Consider the following 12,827-nt stretch of genomic DNA (forward strand, 5'->3'; position numbering starts at 1 on the left):
ATGAAACTTGAGCTTCTCCAACACATACCCATTTTTCAGTAACTTTTGTGTATTCTTAGGAAAATAAGGTGACTTCTAGAAGCCACACTCATGACTTTGTATATACATACTGGCAGTATCTGCCAGACTCTTGTTATGGAGAAGGAGTGTGACTGCACAATAGCATGGCTAAAACACATTTATTGCCTCTCTTGTGTAGTTGGCATATGTATCAATGGCATATGGTCCTAAAAATAACAGAAAATTTTGCTGGAGCTTTGTGAAACCAATGTTGCTTGATTTACATTTAAAGTAATGGACTCTGCAGAGGGTAATAGAGGGGTTCTCACTGACCTTTATGAGAGGAACATTTTCTGGACTGTTTTCAGGGAAGCCCTGTAAAGCAGCAGTGGGAGAGTTGTGTTTTTGGTGGGTGGGACAAACAAAGAATCTTCAGACATAGTTACACCTTCATTTAGGATCAGACAGCAAGGTTACCAAGGGGTCCCTAGGGGCATTTTAGGTTTTTAAAGATTGTTGAAGTGCTTTGCAGGAAAGGATTCCCCTTGTGCTGGATTTGTTTTGTGTTCCTTTCTATTATTTCACTGGAGGCTAGATTACAGGCTTAATCCTGTTACCATTTAAATGAATGATGAAAAACTTCCATTGACTGCAGGGAGAGCAGGAATTGAGTTTGATGTGTTGCTTTCTGTTACAGTAACAATGGGTTGCCATGCATTAAATATTGCTCCTGGGGTCTATATCCATATTTCAGTAGTGTAATTTTGGAGAGGGGTTCTTTGCAGCAGTTTTCAATGGCAGCCAAGACTGAAGACAAAATTCCTGTATCTGGAATCTGGATACGGCATTACGAATAACTCCATGTCTCTGTGGTTAAGTGTGTTCTCTTGTTGTAAGCAAGGTTAATTGAATTAATTTTGACTAATTTAGGAGCCATGGCAGTTGTAAGTTCCAACATTCATCTGAAATGAAGACAACACTGGGTCACAGACTTGCTCTGATGAAACCAGTGATGCTCTCTTGTTTACTTTTATACAGCAAAGCTTGTAGAAACAGGCAAGGCCTGCGGAGAAGGACCCGATGTCACGCTGGCTGAGTGTGACTCCCAGGGACCATGTTTTCTGGAAGCCCCCTGGCTCACTGCACAGGGAGTGCTGTGGCCCCAGGCAGCTGATGCTCCCCCCTCCTCTGGAGCTGGAGGTAGCAGGCACAAGACACCTGGTAGCACAGACAGGTGGGCGCCATGCAGCCACAGGGCTGCACTGGAGATTATTTTAGCCATTCCACTCCCAAATGGCAAAGCTAATCCAGTGTACTTGCCTTTCTGCTGGTGCATTTCTCTCCCATCCTCTCCCATCTGTGAATCCGAGGCAGAGTGAGGGACCCTGGACAGGTCTGGAGGATGCAGGAAATGCTGCTTCTGGTGCCAGTCTGCAGCTCTTGCACCAGCTGGAGGATTAGGCAAGCTGGAGTGAGCTCAAATCCCTCAGCTGCTAGTGTCAGATATGAAGAAGCTGCCACGAGACATTAGCTTACCTTAAAAAGAGGGATAGAGAAGTATTTGCTGGGTAAGTACCTCAGCCAAGGCACATCTGTTCTCCAGGTGTCTCACATAACAAAGCAACGGCAATGGGTGGATGAGCTTGATTTTATAAATTCTGAAGAAAAAAAAAAAAGTTTAATCTTTCTGATCTGAATATATTGCTCCATTAACAGAATCTAGCTGTTTCCATGCTATACAATAAAAATACAATTTATTCTGAATTTTCTTACCTTGTTCTTTTTGGAGATGTCTGCCAGCAGCATCATTGCTTCCTCTGTGAATGCTGTGAAGAGTTTTCAGGCTCTTACCCACAGCCTGGAGGAGGACTGCGGGCTGCCTGGGGGCTATGCAAAGTGACTGATAAAACAAGCCAGAATCAGTAGGCTTTAGTGTACAAAGAGGGATGCATCTGCTTTGGAAATCTTTTTGAGACTCACAATCAGAAAAGATTGAACATTGCTGCTGTAATCTACCCAGATAGCCTTAATACTTAGGGTAACCTGCTCCCTTTCATTAAAATGATGGCAGTGATGGGGTCAGATGGGTTTGAGTTTGCAGCAGTTGGTATAATTTAGAAGTGGTGTGATTTGGCAGGGTGGCAATACAGAGGTGTGATTTAGCACCACCCAGAAGCTTCTCATGTATTTGTTTGTGTGCTAGTGAGGCATTACTAAAGCAAAACCAAAACAAAGAAGTATATGCAATAAGGGGGGGAAAAATATTTGTGTGCAAAGCTGATTATCATTTGATATTGCATTGATGAAAATTATTTAATACAGATTGGGCAAAGGAAGGTAGGTATATATAAATATATATTGGTCTAAAGTGAATAGGATGGTCATGAACTTCAGATTTTTGCAGGAGATAAATCCTAACAGTTTTATGTAGGCCTAAGATGCACTGTTTGCTTGTTGAAAATCCCTGTTACTTTTGAAGACCTCAAATCTGCAAAATGTGGAGGGTTCATTTTTTTCTTCATATAAAGAATTCTTATTTCCTCTGGTTTTAGAAAAGTGGGAAGTCATGAGAGAGAGAACTGAAATCCGGATCTGTATTGACATGTCACCTTAACAGCATTTGCCAGTTACTTTTCTTGCACATGAAGGGTGTGTTTTGGCATGAGTTTAGTGTGTGTATATACAAGCAAGAGTTAAAGAGTTGATTCATTTCTCTGAATCTACAGAAGAAAAACAGTTGTTAATGCTACACAAAATAATGGCTATGAACTTCAGTGCTGGAATTCAGATATTCCTGGATTCTCCTTTCCTACTTTCTTTTCTTCTAGGATGAAGGAAAATGGAGTTCCTCTCTGCTTTGCACCATATATTCTGGGGCTTTTAATTGCGTCAATGGGTCTGGGTGTTAGACATCAGTTGGATTAATGTAATTGATTTCTTCGGTTTACCTAACATGGCTTTTGGTTCAAGGTCTGCTTGCTTCCAGTTTTAAATGTATAACTTGGCTGAGGATGTTACATTTATTTTGTCAGTAAGCTGTAAAATATTGGTGGGCTTCCATGCAGATGTGAACGGCTTCACTTGCCAGTAGGTACATAAAATAAATGTTCTGTGGGACAGTTTTCATAATGTTTATGCAATACAGGTTATTCCTCAGAGCCTAATATTTTTGTATAAAATAGATTTTCAGTTCAAAACAGGAGCAGACTGGAGTTTTTTTAAGTCTATGAACACATACATGCCAGCTTCAATTTAACAGGCAGGTTGCATTCAAAGGATTAACAGATCTCTTATAAAACAGTAGTAGTTCTGATAATTTCTTTTAGTTTATTTTCCTGCAGATGTTTTTGGTAGTAGTCAGCAAATTCACATTTCCCCCCCCCCCCCGATTTTGTTTTTGCTTTCCAGTGAACAGAGTATTTGCCAAGCCCGGGCTTCAGTTATGGTCTACGACGATACCAGTAAGAAATGGGTGCCAATTAAACCTGGTCAGCAGGGATTCAGCAGAATCAACATATACCACAACACAGCCACTAACACCTTCAGGGTAGTTGGAGTTAAACTGCAAGATCAACAAGTGAGTAACTGTAATATGTTTTCTTTAACTTAACCTTTGATCTCATTTGATGCCATCAGTTATATACATAATGCAGTATAGCAACATTTCCTGCTTCCTGCAGGGTGCCTACCAGTCTGTTTACTCCAGTCATTCAGATTTTGTATAATTTTTTGTGCACAGAATGTATCATAATTTCTTGCTGCTTATTCCCAAACAGAACTTTTGGTAAACATCAGAGAGATTTTGATGTTATTTATTCTCCCCTCTATTTTTGGTTCTGAAATTAGTCCTATTGAGTTTGGCAGGTTTTGGTGTCAGCTCTCCCTAACTTACTTTTTGCTCAGTTTTAGTTCTATGTACAAAAAAAGGAAATAAGTCCATTGTTCTGCACTGCCATCTCACCAAGTGTGGTTTTTACGTTGCTGTGATGAGTAATTAGTTCCTCGTAATGCATTTTAAATTCCGAGGTGCACACTGTGATCTGATTTACAGCAGCCTAAGTCCACAGGACCTTCCTGGGTATTAAAGGGGTTATATCGGATTTGGATAATCAGAACTGGGTTCAAACCCTACTTCACCACTGGCTCCTGGAAGCCTGGCTCAAGGGTGTGCTGGGCAGTGTGTGCCATCCGTAACTAAACATCATGAGCAGACCCTAAATTTTAAAAGTATCTTTGAGGGGGAGTAGCTGTGCCACACGGCTTTGCTATTTGCATTTTAGAGCAGATTTCAGAGTTGTGGACTCCCTCCATTAGGTCAGTGTGAGGCTGGTGTGGTGGTGGCATCCCAGTCTCCCTTGGCTGCCTGCCTCCTGCCCTCACCTTGAGCCCTCAGCCTGGCAGAGGAATCATAAGAAAGTAGGGAACTGATTTTCCATTCGTTCAGAGAGTAGTGTTGCCTCCTGGGAAGGTGTGATGAGTATCACTCCCAACACAAGACTGGCAGGGGCAAGGCAAACCTAGCCAAGCCAAACCTTGGCAAGCCAAGCTGGAGAGTGGAAGCTGGGGCACCACAACCTCCCAGCTGCTGCAAGTGAATTGACCACCCTGCTCATGGAAATGCAGATGATGTCCCTCAGCTGTCAGCTGGGGGATGCTTGGGCCAACTGGAAAAGCTAGCCAGGTTGCTTACTTGGAAGTGTTAATGACGTTGCCCATATACACTGTCATCATTTTGAAGAATGAAAAGCAACGAAGAAATAGGTGGAGGTTTTAGCACATCAGTTTTCAGCTCCCTGCAGTGCACTTTTGAAACATCTGCTGTATCTTTGGCCACTGCTTCTATTCTTCTCAGTAGAGCAAAGGCAATATATTAATGTAGTTCCATTTCAAAAATAGAAAGTATTTTTGAAAATAAATGAAATGCAGTGTCTTTTTAGTCAGCTGTGAACATCACTACTGCCTTGTAACAGTCTGTGCCAGCTGATTATTTTACATAGCTAGCAGGTGAATGTACATGATTTTCATGTGACTGTGATCTAACGTGGGTTGGACTAGCTGGTGTAAAACAAGAAACAGTCATAAAGTTTACATATATATGTAAGGGAGGCTATGTACCAGAGATCTGTCTTACTCAGAGTATATAATTTAAAGAGTAGGATACACAAAAAAGTCAAATCTCAATCTATATTTTAAACGTGTTTTGACTTAATTGTCACATTCTATTTGCTTGTAAATTTTTCTACTTGTGAAAAGGCTACATGGCAACTAAAACCCGTGTCAGTTCATAAGGAAACAGATTGAAAAATGTATTTTTATATACTCAAAGTTTAAAGACTAAAGATCCTCCCTCAAATAAGCAAAAAAAGTACATATTGTGTTAGTCACTTACAGCGATCTAAAAGAAAGTATTCACCTGAAATATTATTTAAAAAATCCAGTATTATGAATAAATTCAAGACAACTTAGCATAGTGGTGTTAAAATGAACGTTCTGAAAGTCTCAAGATTCAGAATGAAATGTTTTATGAATGTCACATGGCATCATAAGTTTTCTTATGTATGTTTGCTAAGTATTTGCATTTACTAAGAACAAAAATTAATTTCAGTTAAAATAATTCCCTATACGAGCTGTTTCATGCTTGCTCTCAGGTTATGCTAAATCACACTAAAAGTAAGGTTTTAGTAGAAGTTCTTGCTTTGCCAGGGAAGCCATATTTTTCAGAAAGGACCAATCTTCACCTAATATGTGATTCGGCATATAATGAAGCTAATGAAGCTACACAGATTTCCAAGAGTTGAGAAACAAGTTTAAATATGTAACACAATACCACAGAGGAGCAATTTTAAGTTTTATTGCATACTGTTTGGCAAAGCACAGACTAGAGTAATCTTCATTACTTCATCCTTGCCTGCCTTTAATGTTTCCCTTTTAAATTTTTGTTGATTTTTATTACACATCTAATAATACCTCTCTTTATTTTTCATGCTCCTTTATTTATTCAAATGTGTCCTTTTGTGTAGGCTCCTTCTGTTGTCTTTGTCTAGCTATCTTTCTGTTTTCTAGCCCTTTTTTGCTGCATGTGTTACAGTTTATGATCCTGTCTTCTCCTTACCTTATCTGTGTTTATCTTCTTCTCTAGCTGACAGTGTCTAAAAAGTTCACCGCAATGAAATATGGTTTTTAGAGTAGCAGAACTTGAGCATCATTCTCACCACTAGGGAGTGGTCACCGACGTCTTGTTCTCCTTGTGGGGGTGGGTGACATGCTCATCACGTGCCCACCTGCAGCAGCAGAACTAAGTTCAGACCAGTGGGCCATGAATTCCCCATCCTGCTCTGCGGAGATGTGTCCATTTGCATAAACTCATGCTGGCATGAGTGGTAATCTTCAAAAGACCAGAAGTAGACTTCTGAAGCTTTGAAGGAGCCACAGAGGCCAGAACTGGTTTGAAGCTAAGGCCAGATTCCAATTGCTTAGTGTCGTGAGCTTTGATGTTTCCTTGCAGCCTTCATTTTCTTATAGTCCAACAGTCGCAAGCAAACATTTTCCCCCTGTGTTGTGACTGTTGATGTCACCTAGTCTGCTGTCAAGTTTAAGTGTCTTAGCTTCAGTCACCATGCAAGAAGTTCACAAAACTAAAAACACACAAGGCTTAGCTGACAAGCAGTGGCTCCTCAGTTGAGAGTCCTCATCAAATGGTTTAAAATTATGATTTTACATCAAATGATTGCAGCTCAGCATGATCTCATCACCAAAAGGCATGTGCTGAACAAATAGGTGGGGAGGAGGGTGCAAGTCAAAAGTGAATCATATCTCCTGAGGGTTTTGGTGTATTGATGTGGCTAAGAAGTGGATGTGAAAACAGGGCCTTGGGGAAGGTGGGACGCTTTACAATTGAGCCTAAGCCAAGACTGAAACAGGGACAGCATTCTTGGGATATAAACTAAGCCACATTTTTTGAAAAATAAAGAACCAATTAATCACTGCTGTAGCTTATTAAAAGTTGTTCAGGTTTGGACCTGCTTACAGAAATAAAGAATTTGGCCTCAACTGTAGCAGTTTTTAGCTGCTACCCCATATCCTCCCTGTGTTAGCAATGATATGACTGCTCCCTGTGAGAGGAGTCTGAGCACTCAGAGTGCAGCAGACCCCAAGCTGGTAACAAACTTCTGACTTATTACAGGTACAGAGGATACTCCTGCCTCTGCACCTTCAGCCACTGCAGTTTATGCATTTAGCAGTGCAGGTTTCTGGTTGGATCCCAGGGGCACTGTATTGCTGGGTGTCCTGCGTGCCCTGCCCAAGGATAAACAGGGCATTGTATTTAGAAGATTAAATCAAAACATACAGAAACACCCTTCTGCTCCAGTCACCCTTTTCCTGGAAATTATAGCATGAACAGCAGGGGAAGAAGTGGGAGAAGAAATACTTAGTTGTCTGGCTTTGTCATTGCCAATCTGATTCTAGTGAAAAACTCTCTCAGCATAAGAAGCTGGTGGTGATCAGGCACATGGGAGGACAAGAGCAGAGCCAGTACAATGACTCAAATGTTTATCTGCTGTTGGGCAGGGCTAGTGCCAAGAGCACTGTCTGTCTCTTTTTCTGACAACTGTGTATGATCATCCCCCAAAAGATGGCAACAGCTGCTGGCCCTGGCTCCTGACATCTGTCTGCAGTATCCACACAGCTGTATCCTGCACAGGTGCTGTAGGAAGCATGGGCAGGTAATAGATTATGCAAAACTAGATTGCGAGTCCCTGAGGTGGAATTGAACTGTCGTAGAATCTCAGCCCCCCAAATGTGGGTGTTCTGTCATTGAAACACACACTGCCTTACTGCACAGCCATGTAGGAGATGCCGTATGAATTGCCTTTACCAGTTTAATTAACCTTTACCAAAGGGCCAGGGTTTTTTCCCACTGAAAACAGAACTATTTTTAATCTTCACCCCTCTCTTTCAAATCACAGGTAGTGATTAATTACTCAATTGTGAAAGGACTGAAGTACAATCAAGCAACACCTACTTTTCATCAATGGCGCGACGCACGGCAGGTCTATGGCTTGAATTTTGCAAGCAAAGAAGAGGCTACCACATTCTCCAATGCAATGCTGTTTGCTTTGAATATAATGAACTCACAAGATGGAGGTAAGTTAGCAGCTACTATGCTCTTTTGTTAATTTACGACATTTTACAATGCTTGTTGTCAAGCACCCAGTGCGTTTGTGCTGGAGAGTATGCCATTATCAAGCACACTTTAATGTAAAAAGTTGCACTCTGGTAGGTAGCCTTTAGATCAGCATTTGCAGTGGTATGAGTTGTACGTATTTTCAGCTTTTATTTGCGTGCCTTCTATTTTTTCATGGTGCCTTAACTCCTGATAGGAAATTGCTGATTGTTTGGGAATGCCTCAGCAGGCAAGTAGCCCCACTGATATATGTGGATCTGTGTATGTGTTGTGTTACATGCAAGATGGCAGAATAGCTAGACTAAAATTAACATTTTATAAGGTAGAACTCCGAGCTGGTATTTCCGATGTGTTGGGTGTCAGACACAGTCTTTGGTTCTTGTGGGCCTGCTTCCAGAGAGGAGTGTGTGACATCTTGGTTATTTTATAAGGAAAATGCAAAGGCTTGTACTCTGGACATTGACTGATGTTGTTCCTAAGTACTATATTGCCTGCAGTTGAAGTTTGTGGTGAAGTTTACTGTTCTGTGAAATTGTCATTGCACTAGCTTGATGAGGGCCAAAAAAAACTCCTGGATTTTTAAGTTTTTCCAGGGAAGTGCCTTGCAGACACATCAGTTTCAAGATGAGAATTGTTACTCTTAGGTTACAATGAAGGAAACTGTCTTTTAGTGAATACTTTATTTATTTCAGGTACTCCTATCAAAGAACAACAGGAATGTATAAGAAAGTAATTTTGAGTACTTGAAAAGCCTGTTCGATTTCTGAGAAGTTTATGAACATATAGCAAATAATATTTTTTGTATTGTTTTATTCATCTACTTAGCACACCAAAGTGTGTTTGATGCTTTACAGACATAAGAGACAGTCCATGCTGCAGAGCTTGCATTTAAAGTTTGTAGCCTTTACATAAACTGAGATTAATTGGGTCACAGATGAAATTAATTCCTACTTTATTTTCTAGGAAAAAAAATGGTCTGGTAGTCATTCAGTCTTTTCTCTCTTACATAAAGTGTTAAAAAGTTTCAGAGATTGCCAGTTGTCTCATTCTTTACTGCTGAGCTTGTCAGAAAATAGAAATTTGGTTTAAAGGGAATTTCAACATTTGTGTTTTTTAAAAATATCTCTGATTCTATGAAACAAATTCCCAAATTATTAATGTTTTAAATTTTTTTTCCAAATTTATTTCTATAAATATTTCTCTTTAGCATTATATAAGCTAGACATTGAGAATAGATTATCTTGAGGACTTGTATATCATCATAAGTTCCCCGGTTACTGCAGTTACCTCAGCATGTGAGTTGACAGCAGAAGCACATAGTGGATATAAAGTATAAAATGTTTTTTCAGATCTGCTGTTGTAGGCCTATAAAGCAGAAAAGCTTTTGAGGGCATGAATTAATGCAAATAGGGGTTCACACAAACACACATATCTATGTATCTTTTCAGGCACTGTTACTGCCCGCATACTCCATCCGTTCTGCTGCCTGCATGCTGCATTAGGGTTTGCTTTTTCATATGGAAAAATCATTAGGAAAAAAATTTATTTCTTGTATCTATGCATCCATGTATTGAAGTTGTTCCTGTGCTTATGCAGATGGATGACAGCTTTAAGGAGTGAATTTCTAAGGACAGAACTGCTCACACACTAAAAAAATCCTCAACCAAAACCAAAATGTTATTACAGAGGTTCCCTCTGACACATTCATAGTGCAGAATACCCTCTCTATCTGCTGGCTCTACAGCTTGGGATATGCTGTTTCCAATGTTTGCTTATTTCATATATTCCCTGCTGAGACATTATTGTGTTTAGGTACTGCTAATATTCCCATAGTTGGATACAGATTCTGGCTTCCATGACTGCTTCTCCCTTGATTCTACCACCCACTTGCAAAGACTAAAATTAATCATGGTAGACTACCAGAAAATCTGAGACTGCCTCATCTCTTCAGCAGACGTGGAGTCAGGGTACTGTAACATTTGGGAATATAACTAGTCTTAGTCTCAAAGCAGAGGTGTGTGTTTCTGAATGGTGCATTAAGCTGAATTAGTTTAAAACAATGATAGCAGTCTGTGTTTGGGGGAGCTGGAAATAATTTTTAGGCAGTGCTGACTTTCAAATGAATGAGTCACTTCAAATGAATGTACAGTTAGGAATTAGAGCTGAGCATTACTGTACTGTCCCATTTCTTCATGAGACAGGCTGCCATACCTGAGGTCATTCACCACAGGTGCTGATCTCTCTGTGCTGATTGCATGAGGCACAAGTGAAAACCAAACTGAGTGCTTCATTAAATGCCTAAGGTTAAATGAGCTGAAGCAGATCCTACATCCTGCCCACGTTAACCTGAGTTGTGTGTCAGGATCCCTGGGAAGGGATTCTTCCCAGGAGTCTGATGTCCCAATGTTTCATAAAGCTGGGAGAAAAGCCATAGTCTAAACTTGCAGTTTAGTCATATTTCTGCAGTGGATGGACTCATACTCTTATCCCCAGGGAGGGCTGTCCACCTTCTGCATGGCCAAATCCTCGGTGCTGTAATGGGAACCTCTCCTAGCGCACATCCTCAGGGTGGGGTAAAGCAAGCCTGGCAGCACAGGAGATTAAAGTGCTCATCTCAGTCTTGTGCTTTGTAAGGATGCTAATGAGCATGTTAGGAGTAATCTGGCAGCACAGCACAGTTATTGGAGCAGTACATAAGGTGAGGATATCAGGAAGGTAAAAAATGGGCAAGTTCTTCCCTGGCATAATTCCATAGGAAAGCTGGTGGTGTCCATGATGACAGTAACTCTTTGCAGAACTTAATGGAGCCTGTGTAATCAGTGCTTCTCCCAGTGAGTGGCTACACTTCCCGAAGAGAGGTAATGAAACTATTCGCTCTCTTTTTTTGCTCCCCAAATTACTAGAGACAGGCAAAAGAATGGCTTCATGTTGTCCTTCACTTAAGTCGCTGTCTTCGCTGTCCGTGACAGCACCTGCATGTTTCCATGCTGCAGAAGGAGGCAATGGCTCAGCTTTGTGGCTTGGTGTGACCAGCTCTGAGGGCATCTTGGGCTTTCATGGCTTAAAGACTTGATACCTCTTGGAGAACAATTGAGAATCTGCTCTGTGCAGCCTACTAGTAAATGGTGGCTTGGAATACTGAATATAATATATTATGGGTTTTGCTTTCCTTTTGATATCTTTGCCCTGGGGACTTGGACAGTTATTGTTGACTTACAGTACAAAAAAATCGTATTTCTAAATGTAAACTCCACGTGCTGGAGAGCCTCATGCAGAGGCTGCCTTGCACAGTTAGTTATAATTAAAGAGGTCAGGTGCCTTTACTGACTAAGAAGGCAGAACCTGAAGGAAAGCATGAAATAGTAGGGGAGAGGTTTGAGAAAAAATTGTTTTTTATTTGTAAGAAAGCCATTTTCTTGTTCTGGATATAAGTGGCTTACAGACGACAGGATACAGACGTGTGTCACAGAGGATGTGGAGATCAGCCCTGTGGTTTCAGGTGCAGAGCTTCACAGACCCAGCTTTAACTCTGCAGGGAAGACGTTCTGGCAGTCAGAAGGGTTGCTGCTCACTCCTGTTTTTTTGGTTAGATTTGCTGGCTTTTCTTTACTACCATTGTGGATTATTTGACATGTCTTTCTCCAGGCCCTGTTCCTGTAAGTTGGGTTTGAAGAACGTCTTTGGAGTTTGAGATCTTTTTCCATTCTTTCAGTCATTCTCCTCTTGTGCTCCTCCACAAGTCACTGCATTTCCATATTACAGGGAGGAAGTTCCTTAAAAAGCACTTTGAGCATTCCAGAATAAGAGGAGAGATTGAAGAAGAAAGCATGGATTCATTGAACAGCAGATAAACGGGCAATGTATTGCACACATTCTCTCTCCTAGTTAGACGCCCTAAGTATTTTCAAGTGTATTTCTGTCAGTGCAGGATGTGTGTCAAGATTATGGTGCATTGGATTTCAGCCTTTTATTACATAGAATTTTGTATATAATGTTTTGTTCAGTTCTTTTTTTCATTAGACTTTTTCCAACCAGTCCCATGTCTGTCCATATTTCAGTGGCACCAAAGTGTAACTGCTTGGAAAGTCACTCAGCTCCATTCATCTTCTACAACGCAGTCACTGTTTTATTTGATAATATTGCCCCAAGACTTCCTAGCATCACAGAGGGGACAGTGTGGAAAGACCAAAGACTGCATCTTCATTACAGTACTGCATAATACATAAAATAACTCATCAGTAACAGAGGGGACCCACCACATAACAGAATGCCCACTTCCAGCCACCTGGTTCCAAAACTGTGCTGGTGTAAAGAGATCCATGCCCCATTCAAGGCACTTCACATGCTGCATCATGGACTTGTTGCCCACACTATCAGTTGTGTTGGTGCAGATTATAAACCACTAAGTTGGTATATTCTGTGCACATTTTAAGTGTGCTAATAAAGACATTTAAAGACTCATGTAACCTCATATGGTGTAGGCATTGCAGAACCATAAGCATGCCATTCTACTGCAGGTCTTTTAACCAAATCATCCCAGAAGTTGTTCCTATTTATACAATAGAGAACTTGTAAATAGAAAACTTTTAAACATACTGGTGTAAATATGATCTAGACACCTAGTGCTAGCCAAAATAGTAAC

At 40.7% G+C, this 12,827-nt stretch overlaps 1 protein-coding gene across 7 annotated transcripts in view; it reads left to right on the top strand.

Moving 5' to 3' along the window:
• EVL (Enah/Vasp-like) overlaps positions 1-12,827 on the top strand; it is a 146,362-nt gene that overhangs the window by 75,433 nt on the left and 58,102 nt on the right. For all 7 annotated transcript variants that reach the window (XM_051621672.1, XM_051621673.1, XM_051621670.1 and 4 more), the window contains exons 2-3: positions 3,409-3,577; positions 7,968-8,145. In XM_051621672.1, the coding sequence (XP_051477632.1) occupies positions 3,409-3,577; positions 7,968-8,145 (347 nt within the window). The remainder of the gene's footprint in view (positions 1-3,408; positions 3,578-7,967; positions 8,146-12,827) is intronic.

The sequence above is a fragment of the Apus apus genome, chromosome 5, assembly GCF_020740795.1.
Source record: "Apus apus isolate bApuApu2 chromosome 5, bApuApu2.pri.cur, whole genome shotgun sequence".
NCBI lineage: Eukaryota > Metazoa > Chordata > Aves > Apodiformes > Apodidae > Apus > Apus apus.